This window comes from Vipera berus (genome assembly GCF_964194415.1).
Source record: "Vipera berus genome assembly, chromosome: 4".
NCBI lineage: Eukaryota > Metazoa > Chordata > Lepidosauria > Squamata > Viperidae > Vipera > Vipera berus.
In genome coordinates, this window is record NC_138206.1 from 52,721,875 (window position 1) to 52,749,805 (window position 27,931).

Here is a 27,931-nt window from a genome sequence, read left to right on the forward strand (position 1 = left end):
GTAAAACCAACTGATGCATGTAACTCAGTTGAATGAAAATACAAGGAAAGCAGTCAGCTTTCAGAAACCCATATCTATATGAACTTTATTCTTCAAGTAGATTCTGCAATGCATAGTGCAGATTTTTTTTGGCAGAAGTTTATATCAACCAAAACAATTCCCTGAAAATCTTTTGAAAGATTCTACAGCCCAATATATTTTTATTATCAGAACACAATTTAATCCAGAAAGGCAACACTGATAAACCAAATTGTATTGTGGCACTTTAATGTCTAAATGCCCATATATCACTTCATGAGGTTTTGATTCTTTTTTCACTGCAGTTACTAAACTATAATTAGATATGTTCATACATTATACTAACTATAAGTAAGTAGCTTGGTTATAGTTTACTGGACTGAACCAATTTAAATCAAATCACATTGAATATATTTAATAAGCCATGGTAAAAACAAAGTGGGGTTAAGTGTGATTTGTGAACTAAGCTGTAATAGTCCTACATATGCAAACTCATTTCATGTTCTGATAATTCTAAGTCTTAATTAAATATATTACAGCAATAAAAACTAAGAGTATATTATTACTGCTATTATTATTTCCCACTCTTACATATATTATTCTTGAATATTTGGGGTATCTTGGAAGATGGCAATTTATTTTTAGTCATCTTTTGTCATTAATCATTAATTAGGACTAGAAGAAAAAATTAGCAGTTTATTATTCCTTAGTAAAAGGCAAAAGATTTATAAGATCTGAAAAGAAGTCAGAGTACTATTATTCTTAATCAGTGAGCTGTTTGAGAAGTAATCGTTCAGGGCTGTATTATGTCTTTCCTGCATGTCAAATTTAATGACTGCTTTCACAAGAGGGAGGAAGTAATACGTATATCAAATATGTCATTGGGAGAATGAAGGCAAGGTTTACATAACAAGCCATTCTTTCCAATGTCCTTTTGCTAACTTTACCACATAAAGCAACATCATATGGATAGCAAAAGAGAGCTCACGCTTCTGTCCCTTAATATGTAAATCTCTAATAAAACCTTTGTTTATCTCACTTTCTTTGTACTATTTTCCCCAACTATAAAATGTCAGGTTCCTATAATTCATTCAAAATTTTTGAAAGGTTTTGCTATTACTAATAATATCCTTGGCATTGTTAAAATGATTAATTAGCATATTGTTTACCCTTTCCAAAAACTGAATCACGATTTCCTTTTTGGCTTCAATTGTATTATCCAAATGACTGAGCCACAGTTCAAGTTCCTTCCCAGTGTACTCAAATACTCCACTGTCATGCAAAACCTATTAAGAAAACAAGTATTATACATACATTTTAACTGCTATTTCTGTAGAGCAACTTTTTACAGACTGCTAACAAAAGCTGATGGCAGATTAGTCATTTACCATGACCTTTTCCATAAAAGTCTGCTATGCTTTGCTAAAAACAAGTTTATTGTACTGTAATACAGATTCTATTAAAGAAGTGTCAAAGCCTTCTGCTTCTCTTCTTTCACCATTTTACATTACCTATATCAGGGCTTTTCAACCTTTTCACCCATTGTACCACTTTTAGGATATGGCAACATCCGAGTACCACCAGTCGCCTAGCAAGGTGTCAAAAACTTGATGACAAAAAAAAGACTGTTCGAAGTTACAATGGCACTGAAAAAAGTGCCCCCCAAGCCACAGCCAAGGAAGACACCTGCCTGCCCACCCAGAGGCGCTCTTCCTCCTGTCTGAGGTTTTCATTGTTGTGAGCATTTCCGTTGAGGACTGGCAGCAGGGGTGGGGTGGGGGTGTTTGCTTTTTATTCCCCCCCCATCTGCTGGGTGGTTGCAGCACGTTTTGGTCACTTCACATAACCCTGGGACACTGTGACCATCATAAATATGAGTCAGTTGCCAAACATCTGAATGTAAATCACAAGACCCTGGGGATGCTGCAACATTCTAGCTGATCGGTGCTTCTTCAGGGCTCAGAAGTGCCAGGATCAGCGCCAAGCTCAAGCTGACAGTCCCGAAGAAGCGCTGATCAGCTGGAAAGCGGCACTGATCCTGGCGCTTCCGCTGAGCCCTGACAGCCCTGCAGCTCCAGCCATCTCTGGCTCAGGCTTGTGCAGTGCTGCCCCCAGTTCAGCTCATTCCCCTCCCTCACTACTTTTCTTGGATGGTCGCGTACCACCTGCTAGGTGCCACTGTACCACAGGTGGTACCTGTACCACTGGTTGAAAAGCCCTGACCTATATCATTTCAGAAAATTAATTTTTTAAACAGTTTCTACAATGTTTGTACCAGTAATTAATGCAAACTGCAACTGCAATCTCTAAAGCAGAGGCAAAAGCAATGTTAGTCGCCAACAATCTGTCTAAACATATATAGCTTTCACACATGCATCTCTACTAGAGGACTGTATGTGCGATCAGGTTCTGCCCAAGCATTTCTTCAACCCAGTTCAATAGTCAAGAGTTGTGCTACATGCAGACTGTTATTTGTTTATAGCAAAGCAGCTGTTGAATGTTAAGCAAGCAATGTTTACTTGCTTCATTTATAATAGATAACAAAATGAGTCATCTCATGTTTACAAGGACTTAGCTCCTATCTTTAGCATCTAGCTATCAGATGGCAGACAGTGGAAAATAATTACTATCTTCCCTCCACATCCAGAGACTGCTGAAAAGAAAACCTCAAATTCGCAAAGGTTCACCACAAATGCATCTTCCAGTTTTAGTTCAGTCCTACAGAACATTCTGTATATTACTCCATGCTCTTATCCAACAGCTGTGCAAATGTTAAATGCAGGTTTGCTAATCAGTCTCACTGCCACTATACAATTGAAACAACTCTTGGCAAGCTAAAGAAGGCATTCATAGTTTGCCATTTTCAGACTATGCAAACAATGGCTCCTGAAAGATGGCATGCCAGCATTGTACAGGAAACAAAAGTTGGCATCCGTGGAGCCAGCAGGGTGGAAGCTTCCCACATTATTATTTTTTTTTACTCATTTGCTGAAAGAAACCCATTAAGAAATAAACTTGTCCCTATTATGTATAGAACAGTTGATAGGAGAGCCTATTGCAAAATGGAGGATGCTCACTAAAATGTAAATGTAAGGGTTGCATGTGCCGATAGGTGCTCAAGAGAGGTATAGTTTATAAAAGCAAGTATCTTGTGTTAAATGGATATGATGAATGAAGAATAAAGAAACTTGAAGACGTCCTTGTTGAAGTTATTCTGAAAATTTTTTACTTTTTTAGATGCATAAATAACTGGTTTCACATATCAAACTAAGTTATCATCTAATTTATATGTTTTTTGTAACATGCAAACCTAGCTACTGTGACGATAAATAAGATTTAGTATAAGATGTACATCTAGCCACTACTGATCATTCAGCAAACCACAGTTAAAATAAGCTATAGATTTGCCTGATATATGAACCCAGTCAGTAACTATATCCTGCTCCAACGGTTATGGACTCTGGTTGGGAACAATAAAAATAACGAACTAATTCTTTGCCAAAAATAGTTGAATTAAAAGTCTTAATTGAAAAAGTCAAGGCAAAGCCTTTTCTTTTAAACAGTCCCAACAATATGTCATTTTTGTTATACTGAGACTGCAAACATCTATCAATTTAATTAGGAAGTTAACAGCCCAAAATATCCCAGTAAGTTCCATGGAGTTCACTGGAATTTAGTTGGGTACAGGGCCACAATATCGCAGCTGAATTTTTAAAAGACTTTGACTTGTCGTGTTTGCGATATTTATTTATTTATTTTTCATACTTTTTAATTGCCCATCTCCCTCAGATGGTTTTTAGCTCTACTGCTTCCTTTCTTAAAGCTGCAATCCTAAGCATATATTAAAAAAGGGCTACCATTTAATTAAGTGAAGTTTATTTCTGAATAAACATGCAAGACACTAAAAAAATAAAATATAGCCTTCATATTCAAATAAATAGTAGCTTCTATTAAGAACTTATCTCATATTTCTTTCAATATAATCAAGAAGCCCTATACTGCAAAGTTATTTAAAATGTCTTCTAAACTATTAAAATTAAGAAATGAACAAATCAAGCTAACATTTAAAAACTATTCCTTTTGGGCGGGGGGGGGGAAATTAAAAGCCAACTGTGAGACTAGAAAGGGAGAAGAAATACAACATGCTTCATAACTGAACTTGCAATAAAAAGTGTTTTCAAATTAGTGAGCAGTATCACAAGGACTCAGTGTTCTGGACCAGAAGATGAGAACTTGCAGAAACGAAGTCTGCTTTTACACTCAACTTATTAAGAAGATAGGGATGCGGTGGCTCAGTTGGTTAGGACGCTGAGCTTGTCGATCAGAAGGTCGGCAGTTTGGCGGGTCGAATCCTGGGTGCCGCGTAACAGAGTGAGCGCCTGTTACTCGTCCCAGCTTCTGCCAACCTAGCAGTTCGAAAGCACGTAAAAATGCAAGTAGAAAAATAGGGACCACTACGGTGGGAAGGTAACACCTCCATTCCTTTGGTATATGGTTTGTGATATTGCTTGTGTGTACACAAGTGGGAAGGTAACAGCGCTCCATGCGCCTCTGGCATCTAGTCATGCCGGCCACATGACCACGGAGACGTCCTCGGATAAGCGCTGGCTCTTCGGCTTTGAAATGGAGATGAGCACTAGCCCCTAGAGTTGGAAACGACTAGCACGCATGTGCGGGGGAACCTTTACCTTTACCTATTAAGAAGATACGCTAAAAGCAGCAATAATTACAACAGGTAAGATATGAAAAGGTTTTTGAGGGGCACTTTTTTAAAAAGAAGTTTCCCTCAAAAACCTTTTTATGTCTTATCTGTTATAATTATTGCTGCTTTTAGCATATCTTCGTGATAAGCTGACTGGAAAATCAGACCTGCTGAACTGAAAAATCAAGTTTCCCTCAAAGACCTTTTCATGTCTTATCTGTTTCTTTAAATGTTTCTTTAAAACTCGTTTATTTGTTAATGGTCTTGTGATTTCAGTTCTAATAAAAGTTCAGTTCACAATAAGTAAAAGCATCTAGCAAACCATGGCTTATCGTGACTAAACTGAGTGGCTGATCCTGAAATGGAAGACCATCAATAAAATCCATTTCTATGGGTAAGAGTTGGAAACAGAAAAAGAAATCCTGGAAAAAAGGTAGCGGCAAACCACTTGTATATTACTGTCAGGGCAAATATATTGGTAGTCTTCAGCTTAGGATGTTAGGCAAGCTGCACCCAATTTTATGACTTTTTTGCTATGGTTCAGCAAACCATGCAGTTGTTAAATGAATCATGTGTTCCGAGGGGACTTCTGACAAGCAAAGTCAATGTGGGGGGAAGCTGAATTTGCCTAATAAATAATAATAATAATAATAATAATAATAATAATAATAATAATAATAATAATAATAATAATAATAATAATAATAATAAAGTTGGAAGGGACCTTGGAGGTCATCTAATCCAACCCTCTGCTCAGGCAGGAAACCCTATTACATTTCAGATAAATGGCTGTCCAGTCTCTTCTTAAAAACTTCCCATGTTGGAGCATTCACAGCTTCTGGAGGCAGGTTGTTCCACTGATTAATTGTTCTGTCATAAAAATTTTCCTTAGTTCTAGGTTGCTTCTGTCTTTGGTTAGTTTCCATCCGTTGCTTCTTGTCTTGCCTTCAAGTGCTTTGGAGAACAGCTTGACTCCCTCTTCTTTGTGGCAGCCCCTGAGATATTGGAACACTGCTATCATGTCACCCCTCACCCTTCTCTTCATTAAGCTACACATACCCAATTCCAGCAACCGTTCCCTATATGTTTTAGCCTCCAGTCCCCCAATCATCTTTGTTGCTCTTCTCTGTACTCTTTCTAGAGTCTCAACATCTTTTTTACATCTTGGTGACCAAAACTGGATGCAATATTCCAAGTGTGGCCTTACCGAGGCATTGTAAAGTGGTATTAAAACTTCAGGTGATCTTGATTCTATCCCTCTGTTAATACAGCCAAGCACTGTGTTGGCTTTTTTGGCAGCTGCAGCACACTGCTGGCTCATATTTAAGTGATCATGTGATTCACTTAATGACCACAAGGACTACCTGTACATACTTTATTTTTTATATAAAAGCTATTTTAATATTGAACACTGCCTGGAAATGTTTGACATGACAGGCAGAACATTGTATTTTAATCTCATAAGCCAGTCTGGTACAATGGTTAAAGAGACCAGACTATAAATTTGGAGACTGAGTTCTAGTCCCACCTTAGCAGAAAAAAGCTGGTGACCTTGGGCTAGTCACTTCTCTCTTAGCCCTACGAAGAAGGCAGTAGGGAACCACTTCCAAAAATGTTGCCAAAATAAACATACGGAATTGTCCAGTTGTTGTCCAAGACTGACTCAAAAGCAAGGGGGAAAAGGTAATTTTTAAAAGTGCTGGGACTATCTTCTGGGAACAGTAGATTAAAATAGCAAGTGGTATGTTCTTCAGAAAATAAAGAAGGGAGTTGCTTCTATTGCTAACTTCTAAATTCAAGCTTCTAAAGCAGCATTTCACAATCCAGGGCTTTACAAACACTTCTAAAAGATGATGCCAGTTATACTCCAATGTATGTGGAAGGTACCTAGTCAAGAAAGACTTATCAGGTTCTGTGGCATGACCTCTGCTTTCACTAGGCAAATAATAACTCACCTTAAAAATCAATTTCTTGGTTGCTGTTTTGAGCTGTGAATGGGAGCTGGTTACAAACATTTTCATCAGTAGGTAAAATACAGATCTTTCACCAAAAACCTCAGCTGCATCCTAAAAGAACACATTTGCATTGGTTATAGTCGAATTATTCTAGGTCTCACCTCAAAAGCATAAAGCCCAGTAACTAATATTTTACATTAAATAAACACAATAAATACATAAAGTGTATAGCACAGACATGTCAAACACAAGGCCCGGGGGCCAGATCCGGCCCGCGAAGTGGTTTTTTGTGGCCCGCGAAGCCATCCTGGAAACAGGGAGGGAACGGCTCCCACTGCCTTGGCCCTGGCCCAGAGACCCTCCTCCTGCCAGAGACCCTCAGATCTGTCCCACTCCTGCCCAGGCCCCCATAGGCACCCTTGATGCGAACAATGTAGAGCTGGCCATGCCCACCCAGTAGGGCATACGTACTCTAGCCACGCCCACCCAGCAGGCCACGCCCACCCTGGCCCTACCCACCCGGCCCCTTGAGGGCAACTGCAATGCTGATGCAGCCCTCAATGAAATTGAGTTTGACACCCCTGGTATAGCAGGACCAGATAAACACAGGTAGAATTCAACTTATGACCACAATTGGTCATTCAGTGACCATTCAGAGCTACAACGGCACTGAAAAAAGTGTTGGGGAACTGATCATCTTGTAGGAAATATGTCTGTATGATCACTAAAAATTGATGTCAACTTGACTGCACAGAGTCAAGGGTTGCCAAGACTTGCAGGTTTCATTACTGTTTTGTGACATTTTGATTGGTTTTATAAAGATACATTTGTACATATTGTATTTTGCTGTTAGAAAGCAGTACAATTGCTTCTCCAATTAAAAATATGGAATATGAAAATACTGATTCATGCTATGCTTCATTATAAGAAGTCCTATATCTAATTTCATCAAATTTCTTCTTCATCTTTGTAGCAGTCTCTTCATATTTATTCCTTATTTCTTTGATTGCATTTCACATTCTGGTTCCCTGTCAATAATGTTCAGGACTCCACAGGAATTTCTAACATTCTTGAAAACGGTGAGTATATGTTCAAAATTATGTAGGCTGGTCAACTTTATTCTTCTTTTTAGGTTGACCAGCACATGAGCAGTTTTCTACAACACCCCTGGCCGTATCTTTACTGTTATAACTGACCTCTTCCACTTATTTGTAATAACATAGTCAGTTTGATTCCTGTTTACTTCCATCTGGTGAGGTCCACATATAGACATCAATTTGGTTGTTGAAACCAAAGAAATCATTAGATTGGCAAAAATTGGTAAGTCATTCTCCTGCTTCCTGTTTCACAGGCCAAACAGTCCAACTACATTCTCTCATTATTTCCAACTTCCAATTCCAATCTCCAACCGCAAGCAGCATATTTTCCTTGCTTGTCCTCAATGTTGTTGATTTCAAATTCAACTCATCAACCTCCCCTTCTTGCATCAGTGGTTAGAGCATAAACTTGGATAAAGGTTACTCACAAAATTTAATTCATATTATACACTCACTGATTGCACTGTACTCAAGTACTGTTTTTGAAATAATCTTCCAACAATGAAATCAACACCCCTTTGTTTTATATCCTGAGTAGTAAATATAGTATGTTCTTCTGAGTGAAAAATGCTCACCAATCCATTTCAATTTGTTGATGCCTAAGTTGTCAATGTGTAGTTTGTTCATTTCATCTTTTACTATGTTGAGTTTTCCCGTGTTCATGCTTTTTATGTTCCATGTTCCCAGGAACGTGTAGGGTTTTTTTCCCTGCATAGCAATCACTGCTGCCCTATATAGATTCCTGCCTGCTTTAGATTTTACTAAGGAGCAAATCTTCCTGTTATATAGTGTAAACAGAACCTTAAACAACACACAAATCTCTTTTCAAAATGATGTTTATGCAGCATTACAGAGATGGCAGAGACATAGAAAGTCAGCACAGCAAAAGGGGACAGCTAACAGCTGGTGATGAAAACAGAAACAGACATAAATCTAAACATCTTATATATCACTCTTACCTGTATTCTGAACCAGGAAAACTTATTTGCAGGCAGTTCAAGAGCCAGTTTGAGAATATGATAATGTAGAACAGGAGGAATTTTCTGTTGCACTCCTTTTTCAGTAAAAATACCTATGATTTGAAAAGTGTACTGTTGCTGATTGAAGTTAAGACAAAGATAAAATAACCAAACCAAATAAAAAAACCAAATAGGATTACACATTAAGATATTTCGGTAGCAAGATGGGCAGCATATATATTTAATAATAAATAAAATATTTTAACATCACAACACTGTTATCTCTCTCTCTCTCTCTCTCTCTCTCTCTCTCTCTCTCTATCTATCTATCTATCTATCTATCTATCTATCCATCCATCCATCCATCCATCCGTCCATCCTTATATAGTGGCCCATCCAATGCAGTAGCGTAAGTATACTCATCTTGCAGGTTGCTAGATAAAGTGCTAGACAAGACCCTCTTTTATAAATATTATTTTCTGTGTATTCTTTAGCCCATTTAGCCCATTTAGCTAAAACGTTACCTTTTATTAATTTGCTAAAGTCAAAGTTGCTCTGTGCTACTAAGTGAGGAACAACTTGTTGATAAAGGCATATAACTTGAAGTAAAACAGCTTTCAGAAGAGTGATTTCTACATCATCCAAGCCTAGAAAAATCAGATTGACAGATATTAAAAAAAAGAGAAAGAGATGCTATAAAACAAAACCCCACTTTATGATTTCAGTGATTTTTTTTTCTCTAAACATAGTACAATCTGAAAAATAGTGGCCACCAATATATGCAATTTAAAAAAGAATCAACTAACAGCACAGCTAGGAAATTAAAATGATAATTCTAACAGTTTTGCCAGCATTGTTATAGCAGTGTTTGGTGGGGGGAAAAATTACAAATTAATTTGTAATTTTGATGCATAAGACTTTTATGTCTAAATAAGAAGAAAAACAACACTAGCAGCACTGTTTCTCTGCCAAGTCAGAATATGCAAAATGAAGACCTGTTAAGGAATATATTTCTTAAGAAACAAATGATACTTAAAGGTAAAGGTAAAGGTAAAGGTTCCCCCGCACATGCGTGCTAGTCGTTTCCGACTCTAGGGGCCGGTGCTCATCTCCGTTTCAAAGCCGAAGAGCCAGCACTTGTCCGAGGACGTCTCCGTGGTCATGTGGCCGGCATGACTAGACGCCAAAGGCGCACGGAACGCTGTTACCTTCCCACCGGAGTGGTCCCTATTTTTCTACTTGCATTTTTTACGTGCTTTCGAACTGCTAGGTTGGCAGAAGCTGGGACGAGTAACAGGCGCTCACTCTGTTACGCGGCACTCGGGATTTGACCCGCCAAACTGCCGACCTTCTGATCGGCAAGCTCAGTGTCCTAACCCACTGAGCCACCGCGTCCCTTACAAATGATACTTGCTTTGTACTAAATAATATGGTTTCCTAGTTATCGACTTTGCATGGTTTATCAACAGAGCCCCTGTGGGGTTATAAACCATGGTTTATTAAATAGTCAATTCTATGAATCCAGAAAATAGTAATTCAATAGTGCTTTACATTATCCAGGAATTAGTGTGAAGTGTAAAGTAGGACATTAAGTTGCCTTCTGCTTGCCTTTTATAGAAAACTTCCTTAGTTGCTTTGCTGCAAGAATCTCTCCATTCAGAATTATGCACAGACCGGTCTGTTAACAGTCTGTAAAACAAGGGCTTCAGAAAGGGTATCTAATAATTTTAGCCGATACTGTTAAAATATAGCTTTCACATTAACTGGAGCTTGTCAAAGATCAACTAAGGGCCATCATGAATTATGAGGGTTTTTTTTCAGCCGCTGGGTTAACAAAACCAAATCTGTAAGTACATAAAATGACCAAAGTTTCCTTACCGTGGTCTTGGTTTGTTTCATTTGTTTCCCTCGTATAAGAAGCAGCCTCTGTTCCTCTCTCTTTCTGTCCTTCCTGAGCCTTATCTTGCTTTAGAAAGGACTGCCAGACGGCGATTATGTTAGTCATATCTGGTAAAAGCTAGATTTTAAAGAAGATTACGTTGTACAAAGCCGAAGTAGAGGAGAAAAATCAGAAATCTGCATTTATGCAAAAATTTGCAAGTTACTATCTGTTTTGAATGTATTAACAAAGATTACTTTTTCCTATAAATTACTTTAAACTGTTATGATTGTTCTCCTATTCAAATATGATTTCTTCTATTTAATTTCTTACTTGCCTGCTCTTATATTCATTCCACTGTAGCTCCCAAACAACATCTAAAGCTTGAAGAATGGACATTTGTAGCCAGGGGATATAATGGATTCATATGTGACAATTATCATACATACTTATGACAGATTTGGGACACAAGGACATTTCACGGGTGTTTGTATGTGGATCTTTGGTCATTCGGGTTTTTCCCCGCGTAGAATTGAAGATGTAGGAGCAACGTTTCTACGGAATCCCATCCGTCATCCTCAGGCTGGTGGCTTCAGGAAGCTGAAGCCACCAGCCTGAGGATGACGGATGGGATTCCGTCGAAACGTTGCTCCTACACCTTCAATTCTACGCGGGAAAAAAACCGAATGACCAAAGATCCATATATATATATATATATATATATATATATATATATATATATATATATGGTAAAGGTAAAGGTTCCCTGCACATGCGTGCTAGTCGTTTCCAACTCTAGGGGCCGGTGCTCATCTCCGTTTCAAAGCCGAAGAGCCAGCGCTTGTCCGAGGACATCTCCGTGGTCATGTGGCTGGCATGACTAGACGCCAAAGGCGCACGGAACGCTGTTACCTTCCCACCGTAGTGGTCCCTATTTTTCTACTTGCATTTTTACGTGCTTTCGAACTGCTAGGTTGGCAGAAGCTGGGACGAGTAACAGGCGCTCACTCTGTTACGCAGCACTCGGGATTCGACCCGCCAAACTGCCGACCTTCTGATCGACAAGCTCAGCGTCCTAACCCACTGAGCCACTGCGTCCCATATATATATATATATATATGTGTGTGTGTGTGTGTGTGTGTGTGTGTGTGTGTGCGCGCGCGCGCGTGTGCGTGCGTGTGTGGGTGTGATTAGTGTGGCAATCATCAAGGACTATTAGAGATGCCACTAGGATAAGGGAGTAATAAAAAGGGAAACTGTAAATGTGTACTGTTTCCATTAGATCTATCTGTTGCCCCATATTTCAGATGGCTAATTAAGAAAATGTTACTTTGCCTTGTTTACATTATTTGAAGAACTATACTTTAAGACTCGGCACTAACATAAACACGGAATTAAATTTGTGAAAAGTGTTTAAATATTGATAAAACAAAAGAATGTTTACAGCTTCTTCCAAATCAATAAGTTAATATATAGGCCAATATACTGAAAAAAACACCTAATGAGTTACCTCTAGATATTTATATCCACAGCTGCCAGAAAAAAAGGAGAAAGAATCAAGATAGAAGCATTTCTTGTTCATCAAACTGCAGGTCAAGCCTCTTTTTCATTTTTTTTTAAAGACTGTACCTTACTAAGCACTTCCCGGTACTGCTGAACAAATTCCTTCATGATTAGTGGGGTATAGATTTCTGACTTCTCCCATATCTTCTCATTTTGACAATAGTCTATATTTTTCAGTACTCTTTTCAAAATAGTTGTTATAAGTGAAAATATAGTATGCTTCACTGTTTTACTGGCTATCTAAAATTAAAACATGGAAACAATTACTTAACTTTACCTTCATCTTGCACAGTTTAACAATGTTCTCTAAAGTTAACTAGTAACAATCTACAGAAACGAAGGGGAAGCAAGTCAACTATAAGTATAAGGTGAGAGGAAAGAGAAAAAAAAGGATGCATCAAATGAATCTGAATCAGAAAAAGAGACATAAACAAAATGTCTCTTTAAATAAAAAGACTTTTAAAAGTAGCATGCTCACGTAGTGCCTCTCTTAGGGAAATCAGTTATTATGATCTACCACCAATATGATCCAATGAAATGTTGCAATAAATTGCTGTTTAAAATGAACAGAAGTTGCAAAGCAAGGAACTGGAGCTATTGGCTAGATTGGTACACTGTGCTCTACCATAATGTAGTTTGTTTACGGCATTACTGCAATATTTGAGCCAGATGGCTTATTCAATAAATCAGGTTTAAAAAGTCCTGATGCAATATATTTGTAAAAATAATAACGGTGGGATATAAATAAATAAATAAAAACCCAAGCATGATAGTGAAAATACTGAATGAAAAATTTCATACTAACCTAAAAGCATCCATGTTCTTACACCCACAATTCTTAAGTTATAAAGTGAAAATAGACTTGGGGGGAAAATGGATACTATGTTGTGGACACAGATACCAAGCTAATAAAAATTTACAAAATAACGAAGCTGCGGGAGAGTATATATTTAATTACAAACAGAAATTGAAATGATTTACCTGTTAAATGTACCAGTAGTTCTCTGGCAATAAATGTATTTTTAAAAAACCATGTCTCTTTTCACCTTGTTTCAAGAATTTCAGATACCACACTAGCCCATTTTATCTTGCATGTAGATTAGGCAAACAATGTGGTCTCAAGCTGCCCAAAGATCTGTATGAATCAGGATGCCCTTATTATACACAGCACTTACTGCTTTTCAGTAATATAGCAGTATACGGTGCAGGCTTCAAAAATTATTCAGAAGCCTGGAAGAATGTAAAATGATGCAATGCTTTAATGAGTCAACTTATTAAATCAGTAGTATCTTTTCAGGCTCCTTTACAAACTTGCAAAAATATACAACAAACAAACAGGGGAAAAACACACCTCCATATGCCTTCTCAGACCACCCTGAAGGAGAAAGGGGGAGAATATCAGCCTGAGAACTGCATGGATTGGTTTTCATGATGCTTTTTTTTTCTTTTGTTTTTCAAAATACACTGTTAGTACAGTAAGAGAGGGAAAGTAGGAAAGAAGAGAATGATCACACTTAGGAGTGTAGCATCATCAAAGCTGACACCAGCCAGAGCACAGAACAACTCACAAGAAGTAGTGCAAGATCAATAGATATGGATACACTTGAACCACGGAATCGCCAAGAGGAGAACACAACTGAATGGAAAACATCATCATCATCATCACCATCATCATCATGTGGACTAAGTACTTACATTTAAACCTTGGGTGAACATGGCTTTGTTGCACACTGCAGGTACTGTAGTCACTTTCACCATAGAAAGCAATTTAGGAAGTGGAATAAACTCAGTGGTTTTAAAAGCATTGGAAATGTCTGGCTGAGCCTCATAGATCTGAAATTAAAAACACAAAGCATGAATATACAAATAAATGTACAATATAGATATACAAACCCAAGTGATGCAATAATGGCTGTAGTCAATTCAGCTGGATTCACGATGGACTAAATGCAATAATGGCTGTAGTCAATTCAGCTGGATTCATGATGGACTAAATGCAATAATGGCTGTAGTCAATTCAGCTGGATTCATGATGGACTAAATGCCCAATTGCAGATAAAAAGTTAAAAAAAAATGTAGAACTGGCAGAAGAGGAAAACGCTTACTAGTTTTAAGCTAATTAGGGAAGCACACTGCTTCAAGTATAGCATTTGAATCCCACGTTTGCAGATCTTGCTGGAAAAAAAACAATATTCAGCAAGATCTGAAAACACGGAATTCAAATGCTATACTTCCCTTGCACTACAAACCAACCTAGGCCTACATGCCAGAGCTAAAGTAATCATCAGCAAAAATAGCCCTCAGCATTGTAGAAGGCACAAGGGTTTTCTTGTCGTTATAATATGCCAAAACAGTACTGTATATTGCTGTTTTTGCTATTTGGTATGTTGGAAGTTTATAGCAATAGCATTGATGCTTATAAACTGCCCCATAGTGCTTTACAGCACTCTCTGGGCAGTTTACAATGTCAGTATATTGCCTCCCCTGCCCCCCAAAAAAACAAAAAAAAACCCTGGGACCTCCTTTTAGCCAGGTATGGAAGGATGGAAGGCTGAGTCTAACCTTTACGGAAGGCTTTTACTGTGGTGTTTTAGTGATTTTTGTCATAAGGCACTTTTGTCTGGGCCATACAAATTTGAGATTTGATTAAAAAAACTCTCAATATACTGCATATATATGTACTGCACCTTCAGATGATCAGCAGTGAGCAGCAGCATAAAAGGCAAGATAAAAAGAACAAAATCCTACAACACCCTCAATGCTTTTTAGGCATACTATAAATAAATTGGGGGGGAGGGGGCAGGGGAGAGGGGTTACAGATATGAATCCTTTTCTATTAACTATACTCTCAGTTGATTTTTAAGATTTTAGTTAAATCATTGTCACCTTTTGAAGTAAGAGAGACCTCTGTTAATGATCTTTCCCAAACTTCCTCCATCACCTTTTATTACACTTTCCTATGTCTGTCCCACACAAACCACATTCCCACAAAATTATAGCAACCAAAATCCACCAAGCTGGTAGGATCCACAAGGGAAGGCTGACCTAATAACTTTCAGGCTGACTACATTTTCCACAAATAACTAGTGATATCTAGCACCAAATAACATACCAGCTAACTTATCTTTAGTTCAAAGGCTTGCCAGTAATTCAACCTATAGAGGGGATCTGGTACAGTAATATTCAATAAACACAGGGAAAGATAATCATACATTGGCCCCTACTATATTTAATCATCTCTCCTAAGTTAATAGTGCACTCCTAAAGGACTGTGAGCAGATTACAGCAATTAAGCACTGAAAACATGCAAGAGTACATTTTGCTGCCCACATATTGCAACCCCACTTCCTGTTTATTGCTCTGGTTCTTTTCATTTCAAACTTCTGAAATGAATGAACTTCAATGCAAACCTCTCTATAGGACTGCGTTCTTAGTTCTCATTCAGTTTGATGAAAACAGCGTGCTCTTGAAATGTATTCAAAGAAGAGAGAATCTGCATGGATTAAACAAGGCATTTTTGTAATTAAGCCCAAAGGCTGCCAAAACGGGTTTTGTCTGTCACTATAAATGTCATCTTTCCAGCTGTTGTATCTCGCTTCCCATACTTCGATTAAATCCCAAGAGAAAATATCATGAGGGAATCATTTCACTGGGAAGTTTCAGCAGTCAGGGAAGCATCTGCAAGATGGGAAACAAGAGTGATGGTCCCTACTTTCTTCAACAATTAAAGTTTAAAAACACCAGAGAAAGAAATTATGCAACTGTTGACATAGCGTGGCTTATCCATGCGTTACGGGTAGCTAGGCAGTATTATTATAATAGACAGTACAAGGACTCGCTTTTAAAGTTAATTTGTAAAACTCAGCAGATGCCGTACTATATTTGAGGGGGCTCACTTATTAAATCACATGAAGCCTATATTACATGAAATGCATCGGTACTTCCAAGCCTAACTGATATTTTAATAGGCTGAATACATGATTACTAGATACGACCAGGGCTTTTTTTGTCATAGAACGCTCAGAACGGAGTTCCGGCACATTTTTTGGATGGAACATGGTAGGGTAGGCAAGGCGGGTTGTATGATGTATGACAGGGGTGTCAAACTCAATTTCATTGAGGGCCGCATCAGTATTGCGGTTGCCCTCAGGGGGCCAGGTGGGTATGGCCAGGGTGGGTGTGGCCTACTGGGTGGGCGTGGCTAGAGTGCATATGGTCTACTGGGTGGGCGTGGCCAGCTCTACAACGTTCGCATGAAGGATCCCTGTGGGGGCCTGGGCAGGAGTGTGACAGATCTGAGGGTCTCTGGCAGAAGGAGGGTCTCTGGGCCAGGGCCAAGGCAGTGGGGGCTGTTCCCTCACTGTTTCCAGGATGGCTTCACGGGCCATATGAAATCACTTCGTGGGCCAGATCTGGCCGCCGGGCCTTGTGTTTGACATGTCTGATGTATGAGTTCCGGCACCTTTTTCTTTTACAAAAAAAGCACTGGATACGACTATGCTGATTTGATCAGAGGTATGAATGGCACTGAGTTGGAGACCCCTCTTCTTTCCTCTTCAAAAAGAAACAAAAGCTAAATAAGTATGTTTGCAATCTATTGGATTTACTGGGATTTACTCTGGGGGAGAGGAGAAACATCACTGAATTCACTGATAATTTTTTCCAGGCAGAACTTTCAACAACTAGATTATAAATAATCCCCAAAAGTTAGGAAACACAGATCTTTTACATTTGCATTGTGATCACAATATTAATTTGCATATTTGAAACCAATACAAGCTTACAATCCACCTCTACACTGTTTCTTTTATTAGATTTTTATCCCACCTTTATTACTTTTATAAGTAACTCCAGGTGGTTAAACATACCTAATTGCTTCTTCCTCCTCCTATTTTCCCTCAACAACAACCCTGTGAGGTTAGACTGAGAGAGAGTGATTCAAAGCTGATTTGAAGTGATTCAAATTAAGGTACATTTACTTCACTGTAGCCTTTCTCTCTGACCCTGTCCGCATAAATACTACAATATTTTTTTATAATTCTCACCTGTGAGAGCTGCAGTCATACAAAATCTGAAGGTCAGATAAAAACTGCAGATATTATTTGGAATAGGGGTGAGAAAAAGAAATTTTACAGGTTGAGATTTTGTCATAATAAATTATACTGTATCAAAGTAATCTGATATTTCTGAATTACATTGCCCTCAATTATTTGATGTAATGTATGCAGGATAAGAGAGCCAGTTTGGTCTAGTGGCTAAGGCACTGGCCTAGAAACCAGTCCTGCCTTGGCCATTAAAGCTGGCGAGGTGATTTTGGCCTAGTCACTGTCTCTCATCCCGTTATTTACTCATAGTGTGCAAAATCTTGAGAGACGCACAAGAAAGCCTTCAGGTCTGATTACTTTGCCATTTATCCATCCTTCCACAACCCCTTAATTAAAATGAATTTCTTTCTGACTTTCCATCAAATGTAACAGGGCAAATATAGTCATGTTGACACAGAGACATTTCAATAACTGTCATTATAACAAGAGAAATGTTGATAAGGGTCATTTTCATGTACTAAATACATACTTTTCAGGTAGTTCTTACCTTTCTCAGCAATTTCATGTTGTCTAGCCATGCAGATTTTAGTCTCGGAACAAAAGAGTACTGGGATTCCTTAAAGTATCTGTTCAGTAAATCTGGGCATACTTTGAAAATGTTCACCATAAGATCAGCAACCATCTCATCTTCTGCAGCAGTCTTTAGACTCACAAGAAAGCGCAGCAGAACCAAATTACCCCCTCTAACAAAACAACAGTTTGAAAGAAGCATCACTTCGATGGAATATAATAGTATGCAACCAACAACCAGTGATCAGAATCTATGCTGCAAGATCTATCAGTGGGCAGGAGTTATTTTAACTTAGCCTTTCTCATCCACTTTGGAGGATGGCAAGATGGAGAACATCGGGGCTTTTTTTCTCATAGAACGCTCAAAATGGAGTTCCGGCACCTTTTTTGGGATGTAACCTTGTAGGGTAGGCAAGGCGAGTTGTATGACATGTGTGAGTTCCGGCACCTTTTTCTTTTACAAAAAAGCACTGGAGAACATTATAAAATATATATATGAGGGGGGGGGGCTGAACTTATTCCATGAAATATTTTATTTTTATTTCCTTTTGGAGTCAGGTTCACCCATTTCACGTACTGCTTTTCAAACTTTTGCCTAACAAGAAATTAAAAAAAAATTAACCTGCAGTGTTTAAAAATGACTATGCAATATTTCAGCAGGTCAGCTACATAGAACAGCAGCTGATCAATCGTGCCAAACCAGAAGGAACCCTAGGTAACTAAAATTCCATTGTCAAGCGCTGTGAAAGGCATTCAACAAAACTCTATACTCACAAAACATTATGAACTTTGGAATGAAAACTGAATATATTTAGAACATAATTTTGTTAGCCCTTTATACCCCTTATAAAACTCTCTTACTAATACTGCATGGAACCTTCAATTATTTATGCTATCATGTGACAGTTCCAATTTACATGAAGACATGCAGATTAATTAACTAAACGCTATTGGTTTAATATGCAGACTTCAGACCCTGCCCACTGTAGAATAAGAAGCTGCCGGAAAGATGCAGGAAAGGAAAAGGAAAAAGGGTCTAGCCAGATTTAAGGCTTCAAAGCTGCAGATTGCTGAAGGCTATATGACCAAAACCAGTTGAAGTTTTGCTTCTAGACTAGGCCAAGAATAAAAGTCTTGCTCTTTTTCCCTCCTGGCTCAGTTAAAATTACCACAAGATAGGATAGTCAACACTCTACCATTCACAAAAGATGAGGCAACACTGAAGAAAATACTTCCAACGATTCAGCTCCAGCCTAAATAAAACTGCAAAACATAATCAGACTTTTAACACTGAACAACCGAATGCTTTACCTGCCAGACGTGCCAAGACTTGGATCATAAAAGTTAATGCCATGTTTCAGAGAACAACAAAGGTTCATTAAAAATTTATGAACCAGTTCTCTCACTAAAAGCTTTCCTGGTTCTCCACACTCTTGGGAAGCCTGCATAAAATTAACAAATTGAAGAAAAACAGTCGGCTTACCATGTTTGCTTATTCAGTATTTTCAGAGCACAAAGTAGAAGATCTCAGGTTCTACTCTTACGTGTTTCTTATGCTTCCCCAATCTGGCTGGGTGATTCTGGGTGTGGAATTTCAACCTACCTGAAGGCAGCCATACTATGCCAGTTTAGTGTAGATTCGGCCTAGGTGTATAAGGCTGGCTGCTCACACTGGAGCATTGAAACCGGATACCATTTCCTCAAAAATAGCCCAGATTGCTATTCGTAATATGGCAAAATATTTTCACCTTAGTGGCCAGACTATGGGCTTTTCATTTTTCTCCCTGAGTGGTGGCATGTAAAAACGTGTTATCTGTACATTTTGAACAGTACTTAGATGTAAGAAAAAGATGGAGAGAAGATTATTATACCTTGACATCTACTGTGCTGACATCAGTAATTCCATTCCAGCGATAGAGTGAAGCAATGTGGTTCAGTATTTCTGAGGTAAAAAAGTGTACTTTCTGGGTCTTACTGATATCTTTGTTGAGAACCACCTACAAATAACACGACCTATTAACACAATCACTCAAAAATTCTTAAGTCAGGTCATAAGTGTGCTGTTAAGGATCATAAGCAATTCTAATGCCACTGTTGCATTCATTTGCAACTTTATTTTTTTGTTTACTTATAAAGATAAGTTACTTTAAAGCATAAGCAAACCTAGCAAAAAGCTCTACCCCAGAAATGCTGATAAGTTTTTAAGTACAGCAAAATAAAATGGTAATCAGAGATTGTCTGAAAAACCACAATGAAGATATTTCAACAATCATATAAAGAACAAAGCTGTTTGCAGAGTATACCTTAGTTTCCAACGTTGAAAGCAGAAGGTTAATTGTGGAAATTCTATCTTCTTTTAACCCTGTTCTAATAATATCTGGAATGAAATCTAAAAAAACATTTAAAAAGGATAACATTATGGCTGAAATACAGAAAATATTTTAATTAAATCAATTCCACAGTTATATAATACATTATGTTGACAACATAAACCAAACTTAGAAGATTCAAAAACAGTGAGCCTATAACACAGCAAAAAAAAAGTTAATATTGTGAAATAATTCCGTAGTGTCTTACAGAAATATTTGTGATTCTTGGGCAAGTGCTTGCTTAGCCCTTAGCACAGTCTCTGGTGAAAGAAACTCTTTATTATTATTTTTTATTAAACGGCATCAGTGCTTGACCCTGAATCTCAAGCTTATCACTTTAATAACAACAGAGGCTTTCCAAAGTTTTTCTGTTACATGCCTCAAAAACTAAATGGTTTTTGTTTTGGCTGGAAAACAAAACAAGAACGTATGGAAACAAGCAATGATTGTTCAAAACCTTGGTCTAGACCTCATGAAATCCATTATGATCCTTCCCACATCATTCATACAACAAATAATTTAGGAATACTTGTAAAATACCTTTTAACTCCAGAACCTGCACAAGGATTGAGTGGTCGCCAGCAATTAAAAAGGAAACGGCGTATTGGATGTATGCTGTACGGATATCAGGCTTACCCTAAACAAATATTAAAAGATGTTCAGTATATATGAGAAACCTAACATCCATTGGATTACAAATGGATCCTACATAAATATCCGTTTGCAGACCTAAGCATATCTACTGCACATTTCATAAAGTAAAAGTACCTTAACTTTCTTGTTTTGTACTTATCAGGATCTTACATCTGTATGATCTAAAGTCATGGTCTTGGCAGTGAGCCATAATAGTTTAGATAGGTAAAAGTTTCTACTATGTTGGTTGCCTATTATGCTTATTTGACTATTATGCTTGCATAAAACTCAAATAACAGAACTCCCAAAAATCACATGTATTAAATCAACCTTCTCTAGTTACTTGTCATTCAAATACGTTAGACTGCAATACTCATAACCTTCAATCAAGATGGCCAAACTTTGGGAACAACCAATTTAGAACAAAATTTTCCCTGCATATAGAAAACTAGCATTTCAGGTTGGGTTGAAACTAAACATTAAGAAAACCAAGATCATGGCATCCAGCCCTCTCAATTCCTGGCAAATAGATGGGGAAGAAATGGAGGTAGTGACAGATTTTATTTTCCTGGGCTCCAGGATCACCGCAGACGGGGACTGCAGCCAAGAAATTAAAAGACACTTGCTCCTGGGGAGGAAAGCCATGGCAAATCTAGACAGCACACTAAAAAGCAGAGACATCACCCTGCCAAGAAAAGTGCGTATAGTCAAGGCTATGGTCTTCCTAGTTGCAGTGTATGGCTGTGAAAGTTGGACCATAAGAAAGGCTGAGCGCCAAAGAATTGAGGCCTTTGAACTATGGTGCTGGAGAAGACTCCTGCGAGTCCCTTGGACTGCAAGGCGATCAAACCGGTCAGTCTTAGAGGAGATCAACCCTGACTGCTCTTTAGAAGGCCAGATCCTGAAGTTGAAACTCAGATACTTTGGCTACCTAATGAGAAGGAAAGACTCACTGGAGAAGAACCTAATGCTAGGAAAGGTTGAGGGCAATAGAGGAATGGGACGACAGAGAATGAGGTGGCTGGATGGAGTCACTGAAGCAGTAAGCGTGAGCTTAAATGGACTCAAGAAGATGGTAGAGGACAGGAAGGCCTGGAGGAACGTTATCCATGGGGTCGCGATGGGTCAGACACGACTTCGCAACTAACAAGAAGCTTTTTTTCTAAAAGTGATAGCTTTTTCCAGCAGTATTTACTTCAAATGTGTGATTCTCCAGACAAGCACTGCATCTTTGCGAAATCTGTTGTGTACTTTCTCTGAAAATCTGAATGTACAGGCTGAATTTATAATTGTCCATTGATTTGCTGTGAAAATCTCATTAGGACTTTGCTTCATTATCTTTTTATTTTAAAAGGCTTTTATATGAAATAGGGTCCCTCCATTAAAAAAAAGAAATTAAATTGTAGCTGCCAATTTTTTTAAAACAAGGAGGCTATTTTGTACAAATGCCATATGAATGTACTAAATTATGTGGAGGACGACAAGTGCCTTTTATATCAGCTGCATATGGTTTACTATGATTTTTTTTAAAATAAACAAACAGTATTAGTCTCATCAATAAAAATAAGAGCTTTTCTTTTAACCCCAGTTTTACTTTGAAAGTAAAAGGAAAAAGCATAAGCCATCAGTTAACCCTCATGGCCGACTTTTTGCTTTCTTACCTTATAGTCTCTCTTCCTCACTAAATTAGGTAAAAATTTATTATTGAAATCGAAGTGGCTATAGACATCTCTTGCAGCATCTGGTCCCTGTGTCACCATTGCTGATAGCAAAGTTAGACACAGACGAGACAGTCTGTAAAGAGAGACAGTCAGAACAGGGAGCAATGTTTAAGCAAAGTATAGGCAAACAAACTAATGGATGAAAAATTAAAAAGTGAGGACGCCTTTGAAATGAAAGTGTTTGTTCATTTTAGTTAGCAAAGGAAGCAGATGTCTAGTATCACGTAGTCAATCTAAACACAAGTACTTTAATTTATTGTGCAATAAAGTTTTAATCTTCTCATGCTGCTAATAAGACTATAAGTTGAAATAAGCATTACAATTCAAAATTCAAAATTTTCCAGAGCCATAAAAAAAAATTCTACATCATTTTTGGCCAAGAAAATTTCAAGGGAGCTTAATTACAGCAAAGTGGATCTGGGAGGAGGCTTCATGGTATCCAAAGCAGAACATCCAGATTCAGCCATAGTTTCATTCCAGACAGCATTAACCTTTTGAACTCTCAAGCTTCCTCCTGCCGTTATACATTCAAGATGGGCAGTATTTAATATTTATTTGTTATGTAATGTTGTATATAGTATGGTTAGGTGTGTGTCATGTATGTGTTTCACTTTGAGAGCGGGCAACTAAATTTCATTTTTGATGTGTGCCGTTGTGCCCACAGTAAAAAAATGACAATAAAGGTTATCTTATCTTATGTAACTTTAGTTTACATGTATAAATGTAGGCATATACTAACTACAAAAAGCAATAAGAAGTATTGCCTTATACAGAGTTCATGCTGTATATGATGGAAACACATTGGCCAGTTATGTGCCCAGATTAAATAATAACACAGGAGAGTGATCTCTCTCCACAACTTTGCTGAAGTTAATATTCATTTACTAGGTAAATGAACTTGTATATTTATCTTCTATATTTCAAATATGCCCCAAATGTTTTAACAGGAGGAAGTATGGATGGATGGATGGATGGAATGAAGGTATCTTAACTTTTCCTAAAGCTTTCATAGTAGATCGAACAGATTTGACAAAAGCTCTTCAGTTTGAAAAAGCCCAGTACTTTATGGAACAGGACCCATATTGCCACATTCAACAACCCTGTCAGACTTTTTTTTACTTTATTTCATGAATATAGTGCTGCCTTGCAAATGTGTGTGTGGGGTGTGTGCATGCATGTATTTGTGTGTGTGTGTGTGAGAGAGAGAGAGAGAGAGAAATTGTAAAAAAGTAAGTAAAGGTTTATGAGTGAACATTGTAGTCTAAATATTTTTCTGATTAAAACTCATTAAATTTTGATTTCAAGACAGACCCTACCATATGAAAATGACAAGGGAGAACACAGCAGATTTTTGGAGTTCTACAAATGCTGCACCATCTGGGTTTTATAATTTCAGGAAAAATAATTTGAGACCAGATAAACATTGGAAATATGAAACTATATATTTAAATGTATTCTTTAATCTAGATTTTTTTTAATTTATGGAGAATAAAGCAATTATCAATGTACCACAGAGCAAAATAAAGGAGTTACAAATAAAAATGTGATAGAGACACAAGGAAGTTAAATATTATTCTAGTCTCCAAGTTCAACACAGGATTACAATGTAGAATGTAACCACAGTTTTTCTGTAAGGTAGTTTTAAATCAGTATTAGAGTGCTTTGTTATTCCTGGTGACAGAACATAAACACAGTACTGAGCAATGAAAATTTTATTCCACTTGTGGTTCTAAATAAAGGTTTGTTTTAAACAAGGAACTTACCTATGAGTTTCAGAATACAAGGCAGCATAAATTAATTTCATATAACTGTTAATTAACTTCTTTACTATATTCATCCCCACGACACGAAAATGAGACAGATCACTTGCTGTCCGCAGCAAAATGTTTTCTAGAGCTTGAAAAATTAGCAGCATCTGCAAAATTTCAAACATCCCAACATATTGTCTTTTTAAAATACAAATGGAACTGAGCACTCTAAACAAAGTTTATTCCAACAGGAAAGAAAGCTTTGCAATGTTCTTGCAAAGCCCTTTGCTGCTAAATTAAATTATACCCAGACAAGGCTTTGGATTGCAACAAGATGATCCTAATGAACATTTCTGCATGGTCAAAGCTTTAGTTACTAATTACTATTATGTTTTTGTTTAAAAGACATATGGGAAACCTATGGCCTGTGAAACACATCTGCCTATTTTGTTTAATTCTATCAACACTTTAAATATCTGATCAAACAGGGATAGTGTAAAATCTCCAATTGAAGTGAACTTGAGGACAGCCTGATGAACAGTAAACCTAATCCTCATTTTGAAAGGGAATCCTCCGAAGATGGTTTTCTAGTATTAGAAAAAAGTATGGAAAGTGTTTGTCCAGTCAGTGGACAGGATGACCACTTGTTCTATACTTGTACCACTTCAGCATCAGATCAAGCTGTTTACTATCCTTTACTTTATGTGTGACTATGACTATTTTTTCCCCTCTTATGCAAAGGTGTCAAACTCGCCGAGTCATGTGACGTGTCACGACATATCGTGACTTTTTTCGCATTGCTGGAGCTGAGGTAGGCATAGCCTCTGCATGATGCAACTGACCCATGGGCTGGCAGTTGGACACCTCTGCTCTTATGGATCAATGACCCAGTAGAAAAAAAGTTTTGTGTTCCTGGTCTAGAACATAAAGGATAGTCATATCTTTTATATTACAAAAAGTATGTTGCTGACAGCTTTAACATAGTACAAATAAATTCTTGAAACCTTTCCACCGATAGAACAAATGCTCACTCATAGGACAAATACTCATCCTTGGCAACTTATTTGCCATACATGAAGAACTATGCTACCTCATTTAGAACACACATTTATATTTAGTCCATATCTACTTTAGGTCCAGTCCAGTACCAAAAGTATAATATCTCATCTCTAATCCCAAAGGTATACTGCTATTTGCAACACTTTATTGCAGGGACAGGAATATGGGACAAGCCTAACCAACATGGCCAATGGGAATTACAGTCCAACAAGACTTGGCTTCATTACCCATCTCTGAATTAAAGTATCTCTGCATGAGCATCCCAGCATTGTAGGAAACAGCTAGGAAATTCATTATTCATAAGAAGAAAAATGTTTCTACAATATTGCCTGAGAGTTTTAATAAGAATTGCAACGAGTAAATTACTACAATCTTATTCAGAAATAAGATTCATTAAGGGTTTACTCCCTAGCACGTTTAAGAGTGCCAAGACAGTTTCAAATAATCACAAATGGCATACAGCAGAATTAAGTGTTCATTCTTAATAGCATAAATACCTAAGAGGAGCCTATGACAGCTCTCATTAATTGAAACACTGACCTCACTTTCAGGACGCCTTTCACCATCCAGAAGTTTAAAAATTTCTACACATTCAATAGAAACTTTTATGTATCCTTCCACTACATCATACTGCTCATTTGACGGTAGTAATTTAGCTTTGGCTATGAACATTTCCAAACCTGGAACAAAACATACATTTGATTCTTTCAAATCATGCCGGACATGTTACTTCACACAAACTCTAATTGGCATGCCTAACAGGCATTTCGATTTTATTTGAATAGCAATTTGCATTTCAAGCTCCCAATGTATTAACTGCCTCATTTTTCCATAGCAGAGCTGGAAAGTGAATTTACTTTCTTTCTTTCTTGCTATCAATATTTTACCAATATAGCTTTTAGGAAACAAGTTGTGAAAAAGAGACCCTCAAATGGAGAGAGGTTGACAAAATAAAGGCAACAGTAGGAACAAAAAAAAAGTTGGCAATTTGTATTATAACAATGTAGGAACGTGCCATGATACCAATGATGGCATCTGAAAAATCTCTCACAGCTATAAATTAACTATTATCTATTGAAGACTGCCTGCCTGCCTTCCAATAAATGTATTGTAACTCGCATTGACAGCTGCCTACACGAAGAATTCATTCATCCTTTTCCTCGGGACGGAAGGAGACAGAATCCATTTTAAGTTTGCCTCTTCCTCCTGGACACCACGTTGTTGTCCGCGACGCATTTGTTACAGACAACTTAATCTGCATTAAATATTAAACTACTGATCGCATGTTAGCAGCATGCAACTGTGGCGACTGCGCAGCTCTTTGCCGCCGAGGAGAGATCCACTCGACTGAATCCGGCCCGCGCGCGAGTCCCACGAGAGCGGCGTGGCTGGCTGGCTGGCTGACCGACCTTTCATCGCAGTGCTGGAGTCGCGGAGGAGGAATTTGAACTGGGCGCCGGTAAATTCCGCGACCTCGGTGCTGCGAACCCGCTTGGCCGGGGGCGGGTCCTGCCGCTTGGCCGAGGTCGAGCTTTTGCGCTTGGTGCCCATATCCAGAAGCAATCGCGGTTTGCACACCCGGCGAAACGAGGAGAAGCCGGGCTCACTTTGGCGAGGGTTGCCCGTCTCGGCCGGAAGTGGTCCGCTTCACTTATTCTCCCCCCACATCCGCGAAATTACAATAAAGGGTTCCTCAAGCAGGCAGGCAGTCTGAGCTCTGTGGGGCAGTGGCGGAGGCCAAGAGCCACATCGTTGCCCAGAGGAGCAAAAGATGACGTGATTCAGTGCGGTTTCAATATGTAAGATTAAACCAGGGGTCTTCAAACTTGGCCCTTTTATGACTTGTGGACTTCAACTCCCAGAATTCCTCAGCCAGCTTTGCTGGCTGAGGTATTCTGGGAGTTGAAGTCCACAAGTCGTAAAAGGGCCAAGTTTGAAGACCCCTGGATTAAACGTTCGCAAGCTGAATTTTTTCTACTTCTGCACCCATTAAGTCAAACCTGCATGTCAAAAAAAAGTACTTTTGGTTCCGTTAGACTTTTAAATGAACAAACAAGTTATATGCTAGTTAAATGGCGAGGGAATCAAATATCTTCATTTAAAACAATATTCTCAACGGATAGGGATGGCTGGTTGGGAATTCTGGGAATTGAAGTCCACACATCTTAAAGTTGACGAACTGAAAATAACGCTAATCTAAAGTGTAATCAAGTACAGACAATTTCAGAGTTGAGAATTATCTATTTGTAATGGCTATCTGAAAACCTAAAAAGTAAGTTACCCCAGATACTTAACCCATTGTGCTGAAGTAACTATATACTGTATAATAATAGCACACATTCACATATTGACAGGTTTCATGTGATGTGCATTCTAACATAAGGCAATGGTCAAACCTAATTGTTAACTCTCACTGTACAGATTAATGGTTTTATCACATTTATTTTATGAAACAATATGTAACTGAAATATTTCTATCAGAATAATATTCCAAGCTTATTTATCTCAGTAAATGGATTCACTTTTATTAGAATAATTCAGTCTTAAGTTTAAGGTCTCAGTGATTTAAGTGGCACTACTATTGTTTGTTTGGCAACATATTGTGAGACGTAC

General features: G+C 38.0%; 1 protein-coding gene across 1 annotated transcript in view; it reads right to left on the minus strand.

Moving 5' to 3' along the window:
- The window catches only part of URB1 (URB1 ribosome biogenesis homolog), a gene marked incomplete at its 3' end in the record, with an annotated part of 56,645 nt that extends 29,721 nt beyond the window's left edge, over positions 1-26,924 (minus strand). Inside the window, exons 1-16 of the mRNA XM_081326323.1 lie at positions 26,728-26,924; positions 25,859-25,998; positions 24,275-24,426; positions 22,452-22,584; positions 20,698-20,794; positions 20,092-20,177; positions 19,660-19,785; positions 19,100-19,230; positions 17,766-17,961; positions 13,869-14,006; positions 12,240-12,413; positions 10,610-10,748; positions 9,256-9,378; positions 8,732-8,844; positions 6,676-6,786; positions 1,188-1,304 (exon numbers count right to left, since the gene is read on the minus strand). Coding sequence (XP_081182449.1) covers positions 1,188-1,304; positions 6,676-6,786; positions 8,732-8,844; positions 9,256-9,378; positions 10,610-10,748; positions 12,240-12,413; positions 13,869-14,006; positions 17,766-17,961; positions 19,100-19,230; positions 19,660-19,785; positions 20,092-20,177; positions 20,698-20,794; positions 22,452-22,584; positions 24,275-24,426; positions 25,859-25,998; positions 26,728-26,869 — 2,118 coding nt within the window. The 5' untranslated portion in view covers positions 26,870-26,924. The remainder of the gene's footprint in view (positions 1-1,187; positions 1,305-6,675; positions 6,787-8,731; positions 8,845-9,255; positions 9,379-10,609; positions 10,749-12,239; positions 12,414-13,868; positions 14,007-17,765; positions 17,962-19,099; positions 19,231-19,659; positions 19,786-20,091; positions 20,178-20,697; positions 20,795-22,451; positions 22,585-24,274; positions 24,427-25,858; positions 25,999-26,727) is intronic.
- Between the last annotated feature and the right edge of the window lie 1,007 nt (positions 26,925-27,931).